This window comes from Crinia signifera, chromosome 1 (genome assembly GCF_055691185.1).
Source record: "Crinia signifera chromosome 1, ASM5569118v1, whole genome shotgun sequence".
Taxonomy (NCBI): Eukaryota; Metazoa; Chordata; class Amphibia; order Anura; family Myobatrachidae; genus Crinia; species Crinia signifera.
In genome coordinates this window covers 57,984,961-58,009,247 of record NC_139217.1, presented here as the reverse complement: position 1 = coordinate 58,009,247, position 24,287 = coordinate 57,984,961, and the positions used below count along the sequence as shown (strand labels likewise).

At 42.2% G+C, this 24,287-nt stretch overlaps 1 protein-coding gene across 1 annotated transcript in view; it reads right to left on the bottom strand.

Moving 5' to 3' along the window:
• The window catches only part of LOC146025918 (proton channel OTOP1-like), a 70,185-nt gene that overhangs the window by 2,015 nt on the left and 43,883 nt on the right, over positions 1 to 24,287 (bottom strand). The window contains exons 4-5 of the mRNA XM_083156119.1: positions 11,154 to 11,284; positions 981 to 1,849 (exon numbers count right to left, since the gene is read on the bottom strand). Coding sequence (XP_083012245.1) covers positions 981 to 1,849; positions 11,154 to 11,284 — 1,000 coding nt within the window. The remainder of the gene's footprint in view (positions 1 to 980; positions 1,850 to 11,153; positions 11,285 to 24,287) is intronic.

Below are 24,287 nucleotides of genomic sequence, written 5' to 3'. Positions count from 1 at the left end.
TTGTCTCATCCTGTAGATATCGGTGGTGAGTAAATCATTATGATGTTGTGGAGTAATATTACTCGGGTTGGGGATTTATAGATAGTTACAGCAATATCTTCAGGGCAAACTCATGTGACGCAGTGTCATGTGATTCACATACTGAGGCGCAAATGTAATAGGTAGCCATTTGTGAGCATCGTGGCACTCAGATTATATACAGTGTATGAATGTAACCTATATTTAAAAAAGCAATTCATTTTAATGTAAACAAACTAGGCTTTAGCATTAAAAATAATTGTTGCTTTAAATCTATTGGCTACCTAACAGAATAGCACCAATGCCAGTGGCTTATCACATCTGGGCATACAAATGTGATATTGGAAGGAGTAGGTTCATCAGGTATCACATGGTAGTGATCAGAGTTGGAGCGGGGTACTTGTGGGAACTGGGCTGCCCGAGCACCCAGAACATATGACGTCACGAGGTGACAGAAGCTGAGGCTAGAGCAGGAAGCATTGGGTGCAGGGCCGGCTCTACCACTAGGCCACTTTAGGCAGCTGCCTAGGGTTCCGGGATCTGGGGGGCACCACCAAGTCTGCAAATCAAAAAATCAAGGCTGTATATGAGGATCCTTGTTGTACTTAATGCAGGTGGTGGCTGTGGAACTTCTAAGTCCTCACCTCCATACTTTCCCTTGAGGCATACTTCCCTACATTGCTTCCCCCTCCTCCTTGTACTCTGTTGTGGGTGGCAAAGGGGAGGGTGCAGAGGACCTCCAGGAAAAGCAAGAGAGGGGGTCACGGGGATTGGATAACCACATGATCTAAAAAAAATTTGGGGGGGGGGGGTAGGTTGAAGTTTTGCCTAGGGTGCTGAGAAGCCTTGCACCGGCCCTAATTGGGTGCCTTACAACCTGGGTGTTCTTCCCTCTGCCTTCTTTCTCTTGGCACCAGCTCATACTGGGCAATAAAAAAAAAGAACTATACTAAAGTACTTACCGAAATATTGCAAAGAAACAAGGCGACTGTAATGTTTTTCAGCAATACCTTCTTGAAAATGGGTATTTTAGAGGCTATTCCAGATTTATGTGACTTATCCACATGAGTCTCTTGAGTCTGAACTCGTTCCCCTTCCACGGGATGGCATCCATTTGCATAGTTTCCATTGCAAGCTTTGAAGTCTGTACTTTCCGCAGGTACCACGATTTCTCCCGCAACCGCAGGTATTTCAATATGCAGAACCTCACTGCTGTGGTTGGTGTTTCGATTGATGTATTTAATGATGAAAAGGTTTTGTATGTATTTCTCAATTATAACCAGGATGCAGTAGGGGAGATTGTACCAAGTGTACATGTTGTGACTTTGAGCGAATATTATTGCCAGGATTGAACCCCACGAAGTAATCCAGGAGCCAATGGCAGATCCCACAAGAAGATCGGCGTCCAATTTTAAAGCGGGACTTTTATTTTTAGTTATAACTTGTTTCTCGATTTTGTAAACAGAAAGTCCAACGAGAGATGCTAAACACATAAAGCTCAGTACCGTTATGGAATAGAAATAGTAAACGCTCAAAGCAGACTCGCTGTTGCTCTTTGAGACCCCGATGTTAAATAGGTATGTTGCAACTACGCCAATTGTTGCAATTACAACAATGAATCCCAAAACAGAACCTGGGATCACCCCTTCCAACTTAAATTTTAAGTTGTGCACTTTGTGTCCAGTGTCATTGCCGATATTCTTCCACAGGACGTATAACATCGCCGAGGCCAAAACTTGATATTCGATGGTGAATGGGTACATATAATAAATTCCTTTTTTAAAATGATCACACAGTCCAGTGGAACAGTTACAGTGTAGGTCTTCTCCAACTGTAAGATAAAATAAAAGAATTGTAATTAATTATTATATATTATTAATCATATATATTAATTATACAGGTTGAGTATCCTGTATCCGGAGATCTATTATCTGAATTATTCCAAATGATTTGGAATATTTATTTATATTATTATTATTAATATTATTTTTTGTTTTTCTCCCCCCTGACCCTTTTTTATACTTACCAAGTCCCCCGGCGTTCACGGCAGGCCTTCAGCATCCTCTCCGGTGTCTGCAGCGGTCCCAGGAGTGCATTGCGCGAGTGCGTCACCGGCGCATCTGGGAACTCGCGCAATGCACTCCTGGACCACTGGAGACACCAGAGACCATGCTGAAGGCCTGCCGTGGATGCCGGAGGACACCTTGGAAGCCGAGGGACTATCGAGGCACCACCAGGGGACAGGTAAGTATGCTTAAAAAAAACAGGAAAAAAACCTTATTCAAAATGCTCATGGTCCCGAGCATTTCGGATAAGGGATACTCAACCTGTATATATATTGTATATATTACTTACGAATGTCATATCATTTGTAAGTGATTTACATACATGACACAACTCATCCGATAGAAGGTTTAACGCAAATGAAGATGTTAAAAATATTTAAAATAAGTATATTTATACGGGACCTGCGGAAAATTCAACACAAAAACAAATATAATGAGTATAATGCCATAAAAATACTTTTTATTCTAGAAATCTCCACAGCTGTCACTTAATCGCATGATTAAAGTCATGCAAATAACTGTCTCCAGGCAAAACTACAGAGAGCCATCAGCTGTAAACTACAAAGACAGAAAAAGACAAGCAGACAGGGATTTAATCGAAGAGATAGAACTATTAAAACAACTTTATAATTTATAATTCATATAAAACTGACTTCAAGTAACGTGGAAAAATAGGAAAAGATAACATGATTTGAAGCCCAATGAATATGGCTATAATGCAACTACTAAATAGAAATAATCTAAATAGCAAAGTCATCACCTACAGTATATTGTTAAAAGCAAATCAGCACAATGCAAACATAACTTATTAAAATGAACATAAAATATATATGTAGATATCTAAACATTATATATAAATATATTTAGCTCAATCCCATAAGCTAAAGCCTATCCCATAGCTAAAGCCTAATCACCACCACTGTTAATAATTTAAATCTATTTTATTCCTCTAATGGTTACACTCAAGGGTTAAAGTGAGGGGGACGGGGTGGAACTGAGTTCCACCACCTGTAATGGTGAGGTGGAACTCATTCAACCTCCACCTTGGCTGTGCACTGTAATTCTAACAGAAAATAATTATATGCAAGGGGTGCCAAAAACCCTGGCCTTGGCTCTGCCTAATGGGGGGAGGGGACGGAGAATTAAGTGGCAGAGGTAAATGAGTTCCACCACCTCTCCAGGACCACCTAAGCCCTGATTATACTTAATAGACCTCAACTATTGTTCTAATTTAACTTTATTAATTCGGCACCACAGCACCTCACTGGTGACACCTGGTACACACTCTACCTTCTTTCCTACGTGCCATCCAAAAAGGGGCATTGACTAATATAAGGGGCAGTGGTGGCTCCAGAGAAAGTGGCTGCAGCACAGTTTATTTGCCAGTGAGTCAGTTTGGAAAGGCAGTTGGTGGCAGTTGATATGGCTCCCCTATTTGAATTTTGAAAATGTCTGCTCCCCTCTGGAGCCGCCCCTGATAAGGGGCAAAGCTTGGCGGGAAATACCTGTTGTATCATTCAGCAGAGGCTCTCCCGGGACTTCAAAGGCTATAAATAGGTAGAAAACTTTTGCTTAGTTTTTTTTAAATATTCCCCACTGGCCAATAGTCAATATCATGATTATTGAGATTAAATAACGTCTGGTGAAATGTGCTCGTAAAGATAATGTTATATTTCATAGTGTTATGATAGCAAATTAAATTATAAATACCTTTTCTAAACAAATACTAATCTATATATATGCTACACAGATCTAGAGTCACCCCCAATGTAGTCCCGTATTCAGTGGACAGATCAATGATGTCTAGATGGACAATCACGTGGTCAACCAGTAATGGTTGGACGCATCTAGTTAGATGTCTAAACATAGTCGACATCGTCAAGATCCGGGGTTCTCAAACTTGGCCCCCACAATAGTTCACATTTTCCAGCTCACCCAGCAGGTGCACAGGTGCATTCATTACTCATTGACACATTTTAAATGATCCACAGGTGGAGCTAATTATTTCACTTGTGACTCTGTGAGGAGACCTGCAAAACATGCACTGTGTGGGGTTCTGAGGACCAAGTTTAAGAACCTGTGGTCTAGATCGACAGTAACAGAAAATAAATGTAAGGAATAGGTTAAAGGGAACGTGGTTGACAGTGACAAGGTCAACAAGAGATCTTCATGATTTTTTTGCTTTAAGCGACTTGTTCATACTTTACTGTCCCAGTGGACATAAAGGGAGTATAAAATGGTGGAGAATGGATGCCGTAGCCCAACTGACCGTTGGTGGGTGGGACAGATGTGGTGTCAGTGACCATTTTGTAGGTATGCCAAGGCATCTGGTCTTCCAAGGCAGATTTTGTGGCCCCAGCATTCTGGTGATTAGTTTGGCAAGCTTAGTTGGCCAATGGCTGGGCCCATAGCAGCCGATGGTCTTTAAATGCAGTACCTGTGGTGACAGGAGGTTTCTTATTTATGAAGATGCCTCCAGCGTCTTGAACATATTTTTGCATAATTGCTGTGTCTGAAGGTACAGCAGCGATGCAAATAACACCTACAAATGATCAAGCCCATTGGTCACAACTGTTGCAATCATTGGCCTTCTGAGTAATGGTGTGTACACACGGTAGATGTGCCTTAAGATCCTATCCACGATCTGATCAGATAGGATCGTGGATAGGATCTTAAGGCACATTCGATTTGCATCCTAGCTTGACTATATAGTGCAGATCTGCACTATATAGACAAGGCAGCCAAGACTTTCTGGCTTCCGATACGTGAACGCGCATCGGGATCGGGATCGCAAGGGTTAAAACCCTTGCGATCTGCATCCGATGCCGATCCAATGCCGATCCGATGTTGACTATATAGTCAACATTGGAAAGGAAATCGGACCGTGTGTACACAGCATAAGTGAAATCCTATGCCAAGGCCAGGAAGTCTGCATCAGAAGACACAGATCTTGGCCTTGGACACCTACATAATGGAGGCAACACAACCTAGCTTTGTAAAATGGCAATTTTGACACCCCCAAAAGGTGTCCTGGTGTAATTTTTAAAATGTAAGTGTCTGTGGGACAGATGTATAAAGCAGTGATAAGGGAGGAGAAGTGAGCCGGTGGAGCCCATGGCAACCAATCATCACATCAAGTTGATTGGTTGCGATGGGCCACTTCTCAACTGGCTCACTTCTCCCTTAGCACTGCTTCATACATCTGCCCCTATGTACTAAGCCTTGTAGAGTGACAAACGGGAGAGATAAAGTACCAGCCAATCAGCTCCTTACTCCCATGTTACAGGCTGTCTTTGAAAAATGACAGGAGCTGATTGGTTGGTAGTTTACCTCTCTTCACTTTATTTCTCTCCAAGGCTTACTAAATAGCTCCCTAATAGAATAACACCAGTAAAACTTCTCATGGTCCATTTAAAACTCCAGCTTGAAGAGAAATGTTTCCCAGAAATGGAAACTCGTACTGCCCAAACATATATTTCTTGAGTTTGGCAACAACCTATTTTCTCCAAGATGTTGAAGAACAGATAAGACATTGTTTGATCATGAAACTAGATCTGAAGAATAAATCAAACCTGTCTAGTTAGCCAGTAACAAATTGATAGAAAAATCTCTTAAGTATTCATTAGCGGAATGTTGAAAGACCACTAGGGCATTTCACAGCCTGAAAGGTATGACAAGGTGTGCTTGTATTAAAGTCAATTTCCACTCGTGAGTTTCTTTGATATGGATGAGATACTGTCAACCCTGTAAACCTAGTGTATAGCAGTATGTGGCACATCATTTTGATATCCAAGATCAGTGGAATAGTGTTCATTTTTTTACGGTATTGAAATGATGGGGCGGGATGTAATGCTGCCCCAGTTCGGCGGCCATGCAGGTTGCCGGTTGAACCTGGATGTTTTTTTAAAGGGGCAATCACTCACAAGGGTTGGCTTTGCCATTTAAGTTATTGCCCCTTTAAAAAAATCAAAGTGGAGTCAGAATCCCACATTACATCCCGCCCTAGATTTCTGTAGGCAATACACCAGTGGTTCCCAAACTGTGTGCCGTGGCTCCCTGGGGTGCCTCGGGACACTTGCAGGGGTGCCTCGGGTAGGTTGTCCAGGACCAATTCAAATTATTTATGATCAATTATTTATGGACAAAACCATTGCTGGTGGCTGCCAATCATAAACTGTACTATCAGAAGCAAATCATGCTCTTTAACACATAACTGAACCTAAGAAGCAGCACATATAAACATATGAATCTACTTAATGTAATATTTATTTTTCTACACCTAGGGGTGCCGTGGAACAATTCTGATACTCTGGAGTGCCGTGATTCAAAAAAGATTGGGAACCCCAGATTTTTATCTAAATCTTTCTCAGTTCTGTTTTTCGTATTCAAATGTAACTTTGGTTTCTCAAACTGACATTAGGTAAACATGATCTCTGGAGGAAAAGTTATCAGATATTAAGCCAATGATGCAGTTAAAGAGATTGTGCCATGATAAAGTATTGGCTTAGTCTACAAAAGTGAATTCCGAGTATACTGAAGAGAATGTAGGTTTTGTGTCTGAGAATGATGAATGAATAGAATAATTGGATTTTTGTTATCCAAAATATTATCAGAATATGAAAAACCCCAAGCCTGTTGTTATTTTGTCTGAGATGCATTGCCAGATGGTGGCTACCAATTCTTACTTATTCTCAGTGTGCTCCAAAGTTGATGTATAAAAATGAATTGTGTACTGACCAATGAGCATGGTGTCCTGTCGTAAGTGTTGAAGACTTGCAGAGGAAAAGGACACCAAACTAGACTTAGCAAAGACTTTGCTAAATGCTGTCATAGAAGCAGACATGGTGTATGGAAGCTCATTCCAATCCCACAAAAGAGAGTTCCAGGCAAATGCTTTGGTATAGAGGAGACTATGAAATATGTTCCTTTACCTTGATTTAAGGGAAATTTATCATCATGAAATTCAAACTTAAGTGCATATTTGTATGGAAACCTTAACAGTCCTCTTTAAATGCATGGGTTCTAGGAGTTGACGCTGGATAGCTGGGGTGTAAAGTCTATTAGATGCTGGAGTGGGCAGGTGAACTTGCAACAGAGTGGGAGTGTGGGGACGTGGTTTGAAGGGGGCCAGCGGAGGGGGTGGGCAGGTGCGTGGCTGTGCAGCATGACCATTAACATCACACTGCGCAGTCGCACGGCATGTTTTTCAGGCAGCGCCTGAGCTGGAACTCAGCTCGTCAGAGAGATATGAAATGCGCATGAGCATGTTAATCACAAAATCCAGGTATTAGAGGTTCCATTCCCGGGATTGAAATCTCAGTCAAAAATGGCATCCCTAGTCATGTCTCTTTGGTTATAACCACTAGGCTGACAATAAAAGACACAAACATAGAAGTTGTTAGGTGCCGTGCTGTGCACCACCGCCTCCCTGCTCTCCTTCCAAGCTCCAGCGGTGGTAAGTGCTTTGGAGGTTCAGATGTCAGGTGCTGTGCTGGTGCCGCTGCCTCCCCGCTGTCCCCTTGAGCTCCGGCAGCGTTGGAGCCTTGGGGAAGGAGGTGGGCAGCACCCACCTTCCGGACAAGCTCCTGGCTCAGGGCTGTTTCACATGCTCCGGCTCCTGTCGGGTGGCAAAACCCCACATGGCCAAATGCTGTGCCACACACAGTGGTGAATAATGGACACCGGAGCGTGTGAAATAGCCCTCAGTGTCACAGCTTGTGTCTGTTTTTCTGGTGATGCTTTTTTTGCTCTTCTACCAATGTCCAGGCTTGTATACTTTTTGATAAGTATATTGGGGTCCGTTGACCCCTCCTCAAGGGGGGGTACTGTTAGGAACCATGATTAATGGTTCAGTTCTGTTTTGTGTTCTGTTCAGTTTGTGCTTGGCATTTGACTCTCTGGTGGCCTCCTGTGAGCTTAATTTATTCACAAGTCTGTGAGGTAAGGAGCTCGTTATTACAGCTTGGGAGCTGTCTGGATCTCTCTCAGCTGAATAATCACTTAATCTGTTCATAGGACATTCTCTCTAGCTCTGCCCTGCCAGTGAAAGCTTCAGTTCCTGAGTCCTAGCTTCCTGTTCCTTTTGCAGGTAGCTACTAGTTCCTGTTTCCTGCTGGCCCTCTGTCAGGTTATTGCTCTGTTAGGAGCTCACTAGCCATCTGCTGGTCATTAGTTTATTTCTCCCTGCACTCAGCCCAGTGCAGCCTTCCTGGCCTTTGGCAGTTCCAGCCTGCTTACTTTCAGTAGCAGAATCCTGTCTGTCTGCTCCAGTCTGTCCCAGCCTGCTCTTTACCATCCTGAGCTGCTGGATGTTCCATGGTCCTGCTGTGTCAGTTCCAGGTCACGTAAGTGCTCCAGTGGAGCCTGGTTTTGTTCCTTGTTTATTTATAAAGTCCTGGCAATCTACCATATTCCTTCTCTGCACCAGTGCCTGTCAGTGCCAGGGAAGTCTTCCCTGTGGTGGTTCCTTGTCTCTTCAGTTGGTTCCTGGTCTCCTGAGTACCCCTGCTAGGGGCCTGGTTTATTTTATTATTTCTTGTGGCTCTCCTGAGCATATCGTTATTTACCCACCCTCTGCTTGGTGTGCAAGGGTGTCCTTTAAGCAGTTCACTGTATCCTTATTCTGTGTTCAGTGTTTTGTGCGTATTGTTCATAGTGTGCTTTTGGTGTGGTGTATTCTTTATTGTGCATGCAACGCAGTCGCTGGTTATTGGCGACTAGGTCGCTGGCGCTATTAGCTGCATTAGTTAGTTTCGGCAAGTTAAGGGTCAACAGAGTCAGCGTAGGGTCCCGCCTTGGCTGTCCTAAACAGAAGTCCTGGCTGCGGGTTCACACCCGAAACCTAACACTCAGAAGCATCGGGGACATTGCCAGGCAACACCCCGAGCTTCTGTCCTCTTCCCCGGCTGCCTGGCATGCTCCACTGATGTCACTGGTCAGCGGGGCGGCTTTTCAAATAAATTCCAGCCAGACTTGCTGTGTGACTCCGGTTATAGCATTGTCCAGACCTGTCAGTGTGTTCCTGGTACCAGCCTTTCTCCAGCTCTGTATCCTGTGGTCCTACTGCAGTGTTCCTTTGCCTGAGCCTGCTGTGCATTATCTTCAGATAAGTCAGGGGTTTTCCCTGCAGCATTTTCCTCTTGTATTTAGCTTTATTTACCATCTCTGCATTGTTACAGTGAGTTGCCTGCACAGGAGTCAGGCTTGGCCTGTTAGGGGTTAACTCCCTCCTGGTGCATGTAACTAGGGTTATTGTTATTGTATCACCATCTGTACATTGTTGCACCTGCTATTTTTGGTTTGTGCTCGTACCCAGGGACCATCTGTGCATTGTTGCATTTGGGTCCTATTACCTCATTTGGGTTCTTTGAGTGCAGTACCTCATTACCTGGTTATTGCAGAATTCCAAAGTCTCCTGTACGCAACCTTGTATCTCATAAGACCTGGCGACACCAGACTGGGGCCAGACCTAATTTGGCCCAACAAACGTGGCTATTAAAGGTGAAGTCTTAGCCCGCAGGAGGTAAGTAGGACCCTTTGTATTTCGCAATTGGGTATCTCACACTCAGACTACCTTACAGAAGTATAGTATAGCAAAAGTTACTACTCCCTAGACACACTAACTTATAATACACGATCTTGCAGTTTTATTGCAATTTTTTTTTTTTTTTTTACATTTCAGATATCCTTTGTCAGGGACAATGGAGTTGGTTGTTGACAATGGCCCAGATTCAGAGTTGATAGACAGGCAAAACCATGTGCACTGCAGGTGGGGCAAATGTAACATGTGCAGAGAGAGTTAGCTTTGGGTGAGTTATTTTGTTTCTGTGCAAGGTAAATACTGACTCCTTTATGTTTGTACTGCAATTTAGATTTCAGTTTGAACACACCCCATCCAAATCTAATGCTCTCTGCACATGTCACTTCTGCCCCATCTGCAGTGCAGCATGGTTTTGTCCATTATAGAAAGATTTAGCATTTGCAATCAACTTGGATAAAGTTACACCACTGCGCTGGAGTGTCACCGACCCCAAGAGTGTGAAAATAGGCTCAGCGCACAGAACCTCAGTAGACAATGGGATAAATAAAGATATAATATATGTTTAACTACATGTTAGATAGACCCCATTTCTCCTGTTGGATGACACACAATATACTGTACAGTATGTATTCACTATTATAAACTAGGGACCCATGGTCTTTTCTGTTGGAACATCCGATAACTTCTCTAGACCCTCTTTCAGAAAGATTAGCAAGCCACATACTAAGTGCGGCAAGATGTCTTGTCGCATCACACTGGAAGAATCAAAACGCTCCTTCAGTTCAAACAGTGGCTAATAAGATTTGGTGTGTAGCTTCAATGGAGAAGATAACGGCTTTTCTACAGAACAACTCCATAAAATGTATTCAAATATGGAATCCATGGTATGTTTTTACACAAACTATACAGGGCAGGAAAAAACATGACCATCTTGAGAATTTAGTATTATAAATTTTAATTTTGACCTTTTACATGGTAACTCATTTGAAAAAGCATCTCTGAAGAACTCTTACAAATTAAATATCCCCGGGCTATATTTTATTTAATTTTTTTTTTTTTATTATTATTATTTTTTTTTTATATATATATATATACTATGTCCTTCAAACTTATTAATCCGTAATAACTTAAAACATTAATGTAAGAGTAGATATGGTAACAACACTTTCAAAAGGTATAGGAACAATTTTATAAGCAATATTTACGTGTCAATTTGCAATTTTGTGGTATGTTCTTTGCAATAACATGGAGGACGTTGTCCTGTTTTATTGTACTTATTTATTTTATTTTTTTATTATTATTATTAATATTATTTTTTTTTTTTTCATTATTATTATTATTATTTTTTTTCTTGTGTATTGTGCATTTGAGAATCTTATACATTGTTATTTGTATAAATGTGAATAAAATATGTTAAACTAAAAAAAACATATTGTCCAAAGCTCAAAACCTTCAGTGAAAATAAAGTTTGTGTCAGTACTGAAAAAATAAAATAAAAAATATATATATAATTCCTACATTTAACTTACTTATAGATATATTGGTAAATCCAAGGGATGTCAGCCTGCCCAGGTGCTCCTCCAGCATGTGGTCGGATTCTGTAGCCACCGCACTAGCCCAGAGGAGCAGATTCGTAAAAACAGAATGGATTAAGCCAAATCTATTACAAAAATAATAACAATAATGATAATTAAAAACTGTAAAAAAAAAAACCTGTGCAAATATAAATATGTACACAACTATGGTCAGGCATCACAACATCAATGCTTACAGGAGGTATTCAGATTGAAATCTTGCAAGCAGGGCCCTCCTACCTCTATGTCAGTCCATTATTACCCAGTTTGTTTTATCACCGTTATTTCCAATTGTAAAGCACAACAGAATATGCTGTGCTATATAAGTAACTGTAAATAAACAAATACAATGTGGTTGGAGTTGGTTTGTGTGTCGCAAAGGTTCATTTGCACATGAGCAGGAGCCATTCTACACATTCTGGAGAGAGTCCTGCAATGTAGGAAGGAGGATGGCAGCAAACTGTAAGTGATTGACAGTCTGCTGTGCTTTTGGAGACGAGGAGGGAGCAGTTATAGAGTAAGTTCCCCAAAAAGGAGGTGTGTCGCTTATGGTTGCTTAGAGATTTCCTGACCTCTCCGATGGGTGACATGCATGTCCCCATGGGTGGCAGAAGTCACCAGATGGTGAGTGGTCTAGGATGCAGCTCAGATCACTACTGCAGTAGGAGATGTCTGTTTATGACCATACAGCACTTTTAACTTTCGTTGCTGCTTCCAAGGAAGCAGCAGTGAGATAGAACGAAGGCTGCATAGGCTCAAGTGTATTTAAGAGCCTGTGAATTTAATGATTGTTTAAATAAAGTTATTGAAGAAGGTCAGATTACCCAGGAAAAGCTTAGGTGGTGAGTGGCAGGTGGGTTAGCCAACCAGGTAGCATAGGGGCGCTTTCAGTTAGAGAGGGGTATATTAAGTTTGCAACTCACTTTTCCTTTCCTTACAGTGCTATCCATTCCTCTTTACCCTTCTCTGCTGCATTTTCCTCTCCTGAGCGTTGATGTTTCACCCCTTGGGTAGGGGCTCCACCCCAGTGCACCTACTGCACATGCAGCAGCTCTCGTCGCACCAGGGCTATATATCGGCCTCTGTACCGCAACCAAGTTTTCTGTGCCCTCCTCTCGCACAGCCTGTAGCTCAGGGCTTCACCTCCCCTGCTTTCAGTGCCAGCTTGCAGGCATTCTTGCAGCCCCCGTCACACATCAAGCGCAGACGACGAGGTCTTTCACCACGCCATTGTCCACTGGCCACCAGGGATACCAGGCATACCAACAGCAGTTTGGTCCCCAGTATTTCGGGGGACACACCTCCACTTTCCCTTATTTCCAGCAGACCATGTTGTCCGCAAGAATGTAGTACGTCAGGGTTGGCCAGGTTTCACCCCGCAGCATGCTCCACACTGGCCAGTCGGCCAGTCGCAGGGGTACCCGGTGGGCAACTATCCCTACTACCATGCGCAGCAGCCCCGGGTTCCTGCCACCGGGTGAGTTTTGGGTGGGAGGTTACACGGGGGCAACACAGGTTTTCCTACACGTATGTACCCGGGGTCTAATACCAAGCATGTGTCTCCCGAACTCTCTGCAGGCGCTGGTTTCGCCACAACACCCAGAGGTCCTCCCAAGGAGAAGAACAGGATACCTTATAAGGTGCTACAGCATCTGCTGGGGCGGGAACACTACTCACAGCCAACCTGCTGCTGTTGGAGCTCTTTCCAATTATAGTGGCGGTAGAGTTATGGGGGTGGTTCACACCATCAACAACCAGAGTTCTTCTTCCCCTCAGGCACTTCTGTTGCATTGCTTGCGACGCAACATACAATTTAGGGCGAGGCACATCCAGGGGGTTTATAACAGCATAGCGGATGCTCTATCGCGGTTCCAATTTGTGAAGTTTCTCAAATTGGCCCCCCGAGGCTTCACCCCAGGGGCTCAGTTGTCCCCGTTCTGTGTGGCAGATCATATAGTAGGCGTAACAGAGCTGGCTTTGTTATCCTTAGCACCTTCCACGCGTAGAGCCTATTCCACTTGGAGAGACTGGTTGTCATTTCAAGCTTCCCACGAGGTTGGCGGTGAGTTGTTGATGACCGTTTACTTGCTTTTGTGTGAGCAAATTATAGGAAGGGCAGGTCCAAGTCAGCCATGTTGGCTGCTTTAGCCAGAATATCCTTTTATTCCCCCTTGCATGGCAAGCATGACCCCACTAAGGCTTTCGGAATCACCAAGGCTATTCGGGGTTGGGCCAGGGAACAGCCGGTGGCACCAGATTCTCTTAGACCCATAGACAAGAGAAGCTGGGCGAGTTAGTGGCTTGTTTGCCCAGCGTTGTTTGCCCACTGTCGCTGAGAGCGCTTTTGAGGTGACCCTATTTAGAGTGGCGTTTGTGTTCGCCTTCTTTGGCGCTTTCTGCATTAGCAAGATAGTACCGGCTAATAAGCAATCTGCCACAGGGCTGCTGATGGAAGACATGGTCTTCAGGGACAGGCTGGTGATGTGTAGGATTAGGAGGTCCAAAACTGACCAGCTGGGCAAAGGCAGCTGGATTTCTTTAAAAGCCCATGGCAACGGTGATATCTGCCCAGTCCTCCTAGCTAAGGAGTATGTCTCCCGCAGACCTAAGGCCGCTATACAGTTTTTGGCACATGCAGATGAGGTGCCCCTGACCCGATTCCAATTTACGGCTGTGTTTCGGTGGTGCTTGGCGGCCTTAGGGTTGCGGGGCGAGGAATTCGGAACGCATTCATTCCATATTGTAATTTAGCGCCTGTTGCGCCAGCCTAAAAACAATTGTTTACAATCAGTTCTGGAACGGATAGCGTTCCGGAATTGACAGTGTGATAGGGGGTGTTATTGGATTGGGGCGTTTCAGTCGCTACCATGAGTAACACCCTTGACTGGAGCTGGTTTCAAGTGCTTTCATGGCCATCCCTTAGACAAATAAGGGTCATACCATTTCAATAAATATATATGACCGCTTTAAACTTATGCAGTTGTTGTCCATGTCGTTATTCGTAGAATAAGGTGTCTGTGTGAATTATTTCTAGGCAATTAGAGTTAAGTAAAGGTATAGGCCAATCAGTATAACTCATTAGGCGCCTTATAGCAACTCCACCCACATCTAAGTTCCACAATGCCTATTACAAAGTCTTTCCCTGCATTGTACAGCTACATTTACTATTCGGTGATATATAAATACAGTATAATGACCATAATAATCATATCAGGTCATAGAGAGTTAATATTTACAAATATGCAAAATATCTAATAATCCTACATTGATGTTTTATTACTGCATATCCACAGGACATGAGTCACGTGGTTATAGGGGGGGTCATTGTATTGTTATGGAATAAATTGTTGAGCAACCAAAGAATTCCTAAGAGAGTAAGGGCCCAATTCAGACTGAGTATTTATGAACTGCCGTGTGCGTTTGGGCCACAATGCGCGTGCATGACCCCTAGTAGTGAAGGAATCCTGCATCTTTTTTCATTTGCATGCCGTTCATATGGGGATGGACACGAAGTAGGTGTCTGGTCTGAAATGGGTCCTAAAGCTCACACACACACACACACACACACATATATACATATATATATATATATATATATATATATATATATATATATATATATATATAATTGTTGCAAGGGTCCGGCACTGCCCACCAGTTTGATGAACGTACTTGCTCGGGTGCTCGTTCTATTTCAGGGGTCTCCCCCTTACACTATAGAGTGCATCGCAGTGTTGCCCGTCCAACATGATGACCCGAGATGGCGTCACGTTATTTCCGGGAGGATGAACCCGGAAGTGAGACGGAGAACACGCCGGTGGGCGGATGCGGGAGCGGGTAGCACCGGGATGGGTGAGTTACACACATGTATAAATGTATGTTATTTGTACTAAGTATGTCCTGAAGACGGGCTTGACCCGAAACGCCGTAGGCACTTAGTAAAACTACGTTTTTTCTGCACCAAGACCTGGAGTGACGTTCTTTATTTGGATTGCTATATATATATATATATATATATATATATATATATATATATATATATAGTGTGGGGGGACGGTTGCACTCAGAAATAATTCACTCAGCAGGCATATATATAGAAAAGGGGGGGTTTGTGACCTTCTTCTGTGTTAAGGGGGTGGCAGCACTTCGCTAGCGCCTTGCTGTTAATAGAGGCACAAGGGATAGGAATGAAAAGAAGAGATATAGAAGTGCGCTCTTATATTCTCACCAGAAATGGTACAAAATGTTGAAAATGAATAGTATTTATTCATAACATCAGTACAAAAAAAATCTTAATTTGACGATTCTCGTAAAAGTTCAATAATTGATCCAACATCTGACATAAAACCGCATAAACAACCCTACGCGTTTCATCCCAAAAGAACTTCTTCAGGGGTGAACTGGATCAAAAGATCAATAAGGTAAAATGTCTAATTCTCATCAATAATAAAGAGACAAAGTATAGACCAACATCTGACATATAAAATAATGTGGTTCCATCTGCAACCAAAAATCGCGACAAGTTTTGGATAAAAACTATACAGTTGACCGACTGGGGTTCCTTCACAGCATTGGCACTTATTGGTACTGTACTTAACAGTACATTCAGCAATTTAGGAGCAAATAATATCCTTAGTCAGAAAGCAGAAGTCATTTCACTTATTATTAAATTACATATACGTTGTAAAATATTAATGTGTTTCTAATTTTTTATTTTAGATTCATTTTTTTTAATGGAACCATAAATCAAATGTTCAAATAAATGGAGTGACAATTCCAAGAACTTTAATTGTAAATCATGAATATTTTATTATACAAAAGGGTGCTGGGCAATGGGAAATGTTACAATCATTAAATGCTTTAAAATTGCTTTTGTCCCATCACTTTGGTTTTAACAAATTAGTGGTGCAGAGTTTAAAAGTCTGATGAATATTGTCAATACCAATTGGACGAACTTTGGCTATATACTGTTTGTATTCTTCTAGGTTTTAGTGTTAATTATTTATCTATTAGTTAGTTGGTTGTTGTCACAAATGAAATATAATGAAACTTTAGCAACCAAAGCACTTACATCAGACTTGGCCAAAACCTACGTTATACGGTCACAGGTTTTTGTTCAGAATCAAGATATTGGGGTGTATTTTACTCTTACCTGCTGAGGCATAACTTTGCAGCCTCTGCATTCCACGGCTGTGTGGTCGGGAGAGGCCTCTAACTATGAGTCAGAGAGCAAGGACCAGTCACTGGAGCCACAGCAGGTGAGACAACCCCATGGGGTGGTTGAGTAGTGGTTTTACTGCTTTAGTTAAATAGCTAATCACATCTTTTAACAGAATTCAACATTTTAACCTAATTGCCACAAACTCTGTAAATTTTACTGCCCGTAAAGACTTCAGCCTTCAAGTCAAGGTCATTTTGACACGTATATGTGGACTGTTTGGCAGTGAGGTCATGATCAATTGCATTGCAATCATTTTTGCAACCTCTAATAGATCTCTTGATGCAGATATGCCAGCAACCTACTGAGTACAAGAAATCATAGCAACAAAAGATGTGCCAGCGCTAGCTGCTTCCAATAATATGACAAGACGGTTCTCACCAATTAATATTTAATTAATAGCATAAGTGATGTACATCTATCCCATAATACATAAAAAGAAAAAATACATAAAAAAATAGAGCAATTGATAAAATATATCAGGGATGTTGTGATGAGATCTCCAATTCTTGGAGTATTTATAGATGATAAAGATAAATATCGTTTGTTACCATCCTTGGAAATCGTCTGGATAATGTCCAGTGGGGGTGACAGCAAATGTCCTTGATTGCCCTATATTTTCAAGGGCTCAGGCCTCCCGATTAGGCGTGTTTGTTTTCCTCCTTACAGCTGGAATTAGGGATAATGCAGATAACCCAAATAGGCAAGGGTCCAGTTCATAAAGGATTCTTAACGTCAATGGGAGAAAGGACAGGTCACATAAAGAATAACCCAGGCAATTGGATTAGCTCAACGCGTTTCCCCGGATATTTGCGTCCGGCTCCTGAAGAAGCCGCTTATGCTATTAATTAAATATTAATTGTTGAGATTATTGGAAGCAGCTACCGCTGGCACATCTTTTGTTTCTTTAAATATACTTCTTGGGCTTGACTACCCAGTGCCAGCTGCTATTGATAGCGCACCACTCCACCCCCATTGTTTTCTTCCAAGAAATCATAGCAGTCTGCTATCTCCAAAACCAAATACTGGGTAAAACAGCTGAAACAATTGCTTTATGAAATGTGGAATGAAAAGATGCCTGACCCGCAACACAAAAATATACGTGGAAAAAAATCATTTTGACAAGTCCAAAAGTAAAATATACTCAAATTGGGTTTTTCTGCATAAAGCAACAAACAAGGCAGGGACGATTTGGGGCTAAATCTTGGATATGGCATTCTTATAGTTTGCATACGGCACACACACATGAAAAAAAAGGGGTGTGGCCATGCTCCATCTGCTGGCTGAGCAGTATTACAGCATGTTACTCATACTATATACTCTTTACTAAGTTGTTCCTTAGTTGCAGCATCTGTTGGTCTCATATGTGTTTTTGCTATCAATGGCAAAACATCAACACATAGGGGGTTATTTTGGTTCACTCCTTCTGACAAATTTCTTCTCAAATGGACAAAACCATGTGCATTGCAGGTGGGGTAGATGTTACTTGTGCAGAGAGAATTAGATTTGGGTGGGATTTTACTTTAAAGTGAGATCTATGTTACAGTGTAGAAATAAAGCAGTTAGTATTTTCCCTGCACAGAAACAAAATAACTCACCCAAATCGAATTCTCTCCACATTTTACATCTGCCCCCCTGCAGTGCACATGGTTTTGTCCATCTAAGAAGGAATTTGTCAGAAGGAGTAAACCAAAATAACCCCCATAGAGAGAATACACAGTGATACACAGATTGACCTATCATCCCTCAAGTAACTCTCAGCCTGCAGCTGTTGCTATACTCCAAAATCAGCGAAGAAAACAGATGAACCCTGTTCGCTGCTCATAAAAATATGGAGAAAGAGAGAGACGGTCAGTGAGAGAGGTAAAAAGAGAGAGACCTCGAGAGAAAGAGAGGAGAGAAGGAAATAGACTGAGAGAGAGGCAGAGATAGAGAATGAGTGGGAGAGAAAGAGAAAATAATCTTTCACACAATGGGCCTTATTCTAGTTCACTCTTTCTGACAAAATCCTTCTTAGAAGGACAAAACCATGTGCACTGCAGGGGGGCAGATGTAAAATGTGCAAAGAGAATTAGATTTGGGTGAGTTATTTTGTTTCTGTGCAGGGTAAAAAACTGGCTGCTTTATTTTTACACTGCAATATAGATCTTACTTTGAAGTAAAACCCCACCCAAATCTTATTCTCTCTGCACAAGTTACATCTGCCCCACCTGCAGTGCACATGGTTTTGTCCATCTAAGAAGGATTTTGTCAGGAAGAGTGAACTAGAATAAGGCCCAATGTAACAATAATAAGCACACTTTATACAAAAAGAAAAAAGATCAAGTCACCGTTGCTGGTAAAAAATTTTTTAAATAAAAATGACTTCCAACATCAAACACATAAACGAAGCAGCATAAATACCAGCTTAAACACGCCTACACAAGACCAAAGCCTCTCGTGACAGTTATAAGGCTAATAAAGATGTCAGAGCTCTGTAAGTGAGGAGAGTAGCGTACTAGACACAGATGTAAGTGCAAAACCCAAACCTAATAATAATACTTTTCAGGACTTCGAGGGGTTATTTACTAACATGGAGTTCTATTTCATAAGAATATAAGAAGTAGATTCTGATTGGTTGCCCATAGCAACAATCCATGTGAAATAGATATAGAGTGATGACTCCAATGAATGTGCTGCCAATAGACCAATAAGTAATTGGCTTCTATGGCGATGCATAGACCAATATAAAGACTGTGAAGTTCAAACATGTTCTAAGTTATTTAAATACAAACATGTCCTATAGGAAACTTTTGAATGCTTTTTTTTGTCTCCTATTAGGATATTTTGAAAATGAACTGCTGTGAGCACTAAACTGGCTACTGGCTGTATATTGGAAAAGTTAAGGTGCATACACACCGAGCGATTTGGCAAATGATTCAATGTCTTTAAGGATTTCCTCTGATCTCCCTCACAAATGATTTTGTGTCAAATGATGAACAATTAAGCAAATGTTTACACATGAACGATTGATCTTTAACAATGGTTGAGTGGGAGCCAGTCAATCAGCTTTACCAAATCGTTCATCATGCATACACATAAAACTATTGGTACACATCGCTGACGACTGGTCTATGATCTTTCTGCATGCAGGAAAGATCATTGACCTCCATGCGCGGATTTAGGGGGGAGGCACCCGGGCACGTGCCCAATCCCAACCCCCCCCCCCCCCCCCCCCCCCTGTCATATCTGATTTTTTTTTTATTTTTTACTTTAGCTCCCGCCCGCCGCCGGAAAGAATTTACAGCCGGGCAGAGAGCAGAGAGCTGCCCGGCTGTATTGTCAGGAGGACACTGCAGCAGCCCTAGGTCCCGACTCCCGGCTATTTTAAATCTTGCGCTCCTGCAGCAGCCTGTCGGGGTCGCAAGCCAATCGGACCTCGTTCGCGGTCCGGCAGCCAATCAGTAGACACCACTCAAGCACAGGCAGGGCCGGTGGAAGATTTTGGCAAAAATTCTACTACTGTGCGCGGTCCCTGCATCACCCCACAGCCTGAACCCCTCACCCTGCGCCTCCCACAACCTCCACACCCCTAACTCCACACACACTGTGCCCCTTACACCCCTCACTCCCCACACCCTGCCCACCACACCTCTCACTCCTCACCTACTGCACCTCCACACCCCTCATTCCCCAAACCCTGTGCCCCCCACACCCTGCACCCCTATACTCTGCACCCTCACGATATACTGCGCATCTATGTGCTAGAGCAACATGACATATGCATGCACTGATAATAGAACTAGTTTCCTCTGTGGGGACCGTTATCATGATGAGCAGACCGTAGCAATGCTGCCTGTACACCATGTAGGCGATCATATGAAACATTGCTGTATAGTCACATCATTATAATGTGGCACCTGCTGGGGCATTGCACTGTGCAGCCTCTAATGGAGCCGGACATCTCTGCGGGGGGAAAGATACCATTTAGCTATAAGCCACCCACCTAGCCGGGGCCATTTGGAGGAGGCACTGGCTGGAAGGGGCAATTAAATGCAGGAAGATTCCTTCTTGGGCCGCTCACCCCTTCGGAGCAGCAGGTAATAGCTTCATACTTTCAAAAGTTGGGAAGTATGCAGCGGGCCGGTGGATACATTGCTGCTGTCATGAAGCATGGAGGGAGCACCGGTCAGCAGCAACGACAGGTCCCATGGAAGCATCGGCTGTGGGTTTCGCGGGGGCTCGATGGGCAGGTTCATTGGAGGCTGCAGCGGGTCCCATGAAAAAGCGCCAGGCAGCAGTGCTCCACAAGACGGGATCGCCAGCTCCTCCTAGAAATGATAGAGGGGGCATGGTCCCACAATCTGGCACTGACTGGACGGAGGATCCTGGTGCAGCGGCCATGGAAGGGTGACATACTGTGGGTGTGTGGCGGGATGGGGGGCTCTGCATAAGCATCATTGGTCGGAACAAAAAAAATACATTTCCCACATGGCAATGAGCAAGGAATCCCGCATGGAAACGAGCATGGAACCCCTGGCAACGAGCATGGAACCCCTGGCAACGAGCATGAAGGTAAGCAGCACTTATGTAGCATAATTTGTAATTGGCATTATGGTGTTTGGCATTATACGTAATGGACATTATGATGTGTGGCTTAACGTGTAATGGTGCACATTTTTTACGCAATGTCCCTATTTATGGAGCATGTTGTGAATACAGTATTGGCGTAATCTGTGTAGCATTATGTGAATTTTGGCTCAATCTGTGTTGCATCATGTGTAAGGGGCAAATATAATGGGGTCTACTACTTTGTTGCATAATGTGTGGAAGTGGTATATGGTATGGTACACTACACTCAAGATCACTCCCCCCTTTGAGTGCCCCACCCCCTTATTCAGAGCCTTCGGCGCGTGCGCAACTACATACTTCACTATTGATGCCAAGGTAGGCCTGCGTACTTTCAATGCCAGGGCCTATTTTTAATCCCATTCCCACCCTCTATCTGCTCTCTTTCTCTCTCTCTGCTCTCCTCCTCTCTCTCTCTGCTCTCTGAGCGTGCACACTGGCACCACTAACACCCCCCCCTCCCCTATCTTGGTGCCCCCCTGTCATTTTTTCCTGGATCCGCCCCTGTTGACCTCTACCAACGACCGACGGGTATGCGCATCGTCAGCTATATCGTTCATCATACACATGGAACGATTTGAGTGATTGGTCATTTCAATCAGTCGGGAACGCCCAGATCTTTTGCCAAATCTATCCGTGTGTGCGCACCTATACTGGATGGGGGGGGTAGGAGTGAATTGCGCTGCTGTATATAGATAATTGTACACTAGGTGACCGTATAAATATGAATGCAGGACACACTGTAGCTTTTTTATATAAATTTTATATCTAGAAAAAACACATAAATTTACAACAAACAAATACAATAATAAAATATAGCATATAAATGTAATAAAAATTGGGATCCCAAAACAGCTATTTTAGTTTGGATAACTTCACAGCAGGATATAATTATGAGCTCAGTGAGTGAAAAATGACTTGAAGCTGGCGGTATTCTGCAGGTAATTGTTGCAGCAACAGAATATATATATAAGAGAAATCTTATATGTAGGTCCGGATTATTCAGGACTGGCCAGTCAGGTATATATAAGATTTTTATGCAGTTGTTAGGCAGTCACATATATTTTATGCTCACCAAATTAGTAGTAGGTAGGTGCTTAATGCTGGCGGTCCCGATTGATGGGGATGGAAATGACTTCTCTCCTCGGCAGCACGCCGGTAAGGTGACCCCGCAGTCTGGGGTGCAAAACACCGTTCAATCTGAGGTGGCACGAAGTAGTATGGAGGGTGATGCGCCGTCCTGCCGTCAACCCTGGTAGCTTCTGTGCAGTATAGTTGGACTGTACACGGCTGATGGCCGGCGGCTCAGGATAGAGGTGAGCCGCACTTCAGCTGGGAAGGCACAGTCGGCGGTAAGCCCAGGGGAGGAAGGTGGCGGGATGCACGCTCACAGTGAAACCGGAGATACGGAGCTTGAATCAGCTTGGGGCGGCTAAGTGCCGTTGATGAATGCACAGGATTTGTGCTGCTGGCTGGGGAGCACGCGAGGCGGCTAATTGCCGGTGATGTTGTGCGGCTAGCGCTGCCTCCGTGAAGTTCTGCTGTGAAATGGCTGTTTGGATCACCTTCACAGGTACAGGATAGTAGCTTGTCAACACGTTTCGTCCCCTGTTGTATGCTGGGAACTTTTTCAAGACGAATAGCTGTGTTCTGAAGGTGTACTACCTTTATAGGTGGGTGATTACTTCAGGCGTTTAATTAATCAATTAGTCACTTTATTCAGTTTACATACAATTGCTCTATAGTACTGAGGCGTACAGACTAGTATTTAAAATGCATACAGTGTGTCCAACATAATTATATAAACGCACATAGAGTATAAAAAGACATGTAAGTATAGAAAAAGAGGGAATGATTTTACATATTAGTAAATGAGAAGAAAAAAAAAGGAATCTCTCTTATAGAGACAGACTTGAATAGATCGATTAGTTGTTCACAATTTATTTGCTAGAGAGCTGATAACAATTAATGTTATCGCGTCAATTTAAACTTATGTCTGAAAGCATTGTCGTGCAATAGTATGTTATATTTTCATTTTTACTTTTTAACTAGTTGTTGCATAAAAAACAAATATTGAGAATCATTGGTTCGACTGAATTAACATATAAGTACAATAAACTTATAAACCTATGAGCAATATATACAAAGATGTATTAAAGAGAGTATAGACATATATTTTTATTTTTATTATTATTTTTATGAGAGAGACTAAGAAGCCAAGGTGAATACATCATATTTATGAATAAGTATCTAAAAATAAAAATATATATATATATATAGAAAGAAAAAGAGAGAGGTTGATAGAGGGAGGATTTCCTTGTGTACAATATACTTAGGAGTAAATATATATAAATATTATATGCCTTCGCATCTGATAATCGGATGAGAGCATATAGGGATATAGTAATGTAGTCATTATGGTAACAGGACTTGGATTTTATTTTATTTCTTTTGTAGCTGTTCATTGATTTGTCCATATTTTAGCCCAAAGGGTGCAGTCGGCATAAATTCAATGGACAATTCACCGTTCAAAGTAGTAGATTCAATAGATAAATATAATGTAGATTCATAGCGCATAAGAATACATAGATATTAATGATAAATTATTCTTTGGACAGTAATTTTGCATATGGGGGATCACATTTAACCCTATAAATTTAGTTTTTGTTATTAGTACTAACCTTCTATACAATGACAGAATAGAGTATCAATTATGAAATCTTATAATTTTATATGAATAGAAAAAACATTTTATTTTGCTTGTTTTAATTAATTCCAAATAATGTAGAATAATTCATTACTATTTTTATTTTATTATATTCACGGTGACCACATAAAAATAGAAGTTTTACATAAGTTGTTACAACAAATGGCACAAGTAATCAAATTATTTGAAAAAAAGGGATGTAGAAATCCAGAGTACATAGATGAGATTTTTTATATATATGTAATATAAATTGTATTTGATCTATGTTTTATTAAATGGTTTACATTTCTTTATATGATCAAATGCAAACTCCAAAGAAATGTTATTATAAATTGATTCAGGCTTTCATCTATTATTTTGATTTATTTGTAAAGTTGTCTATATTTCAGTTTCATGTGTAAAATTCTCAGGGGGAGGAGAGAGAGGTGTCTGCTAACCCGGGATGTCACAATAAGCTGCGCATGCCGGGTAGACCACTGTCGCTCCAACCCATGAGAATTTAGAAAAAATATATATGGGTGTGTAAAAAGAATTATTATTTAAATCAATCCAAACA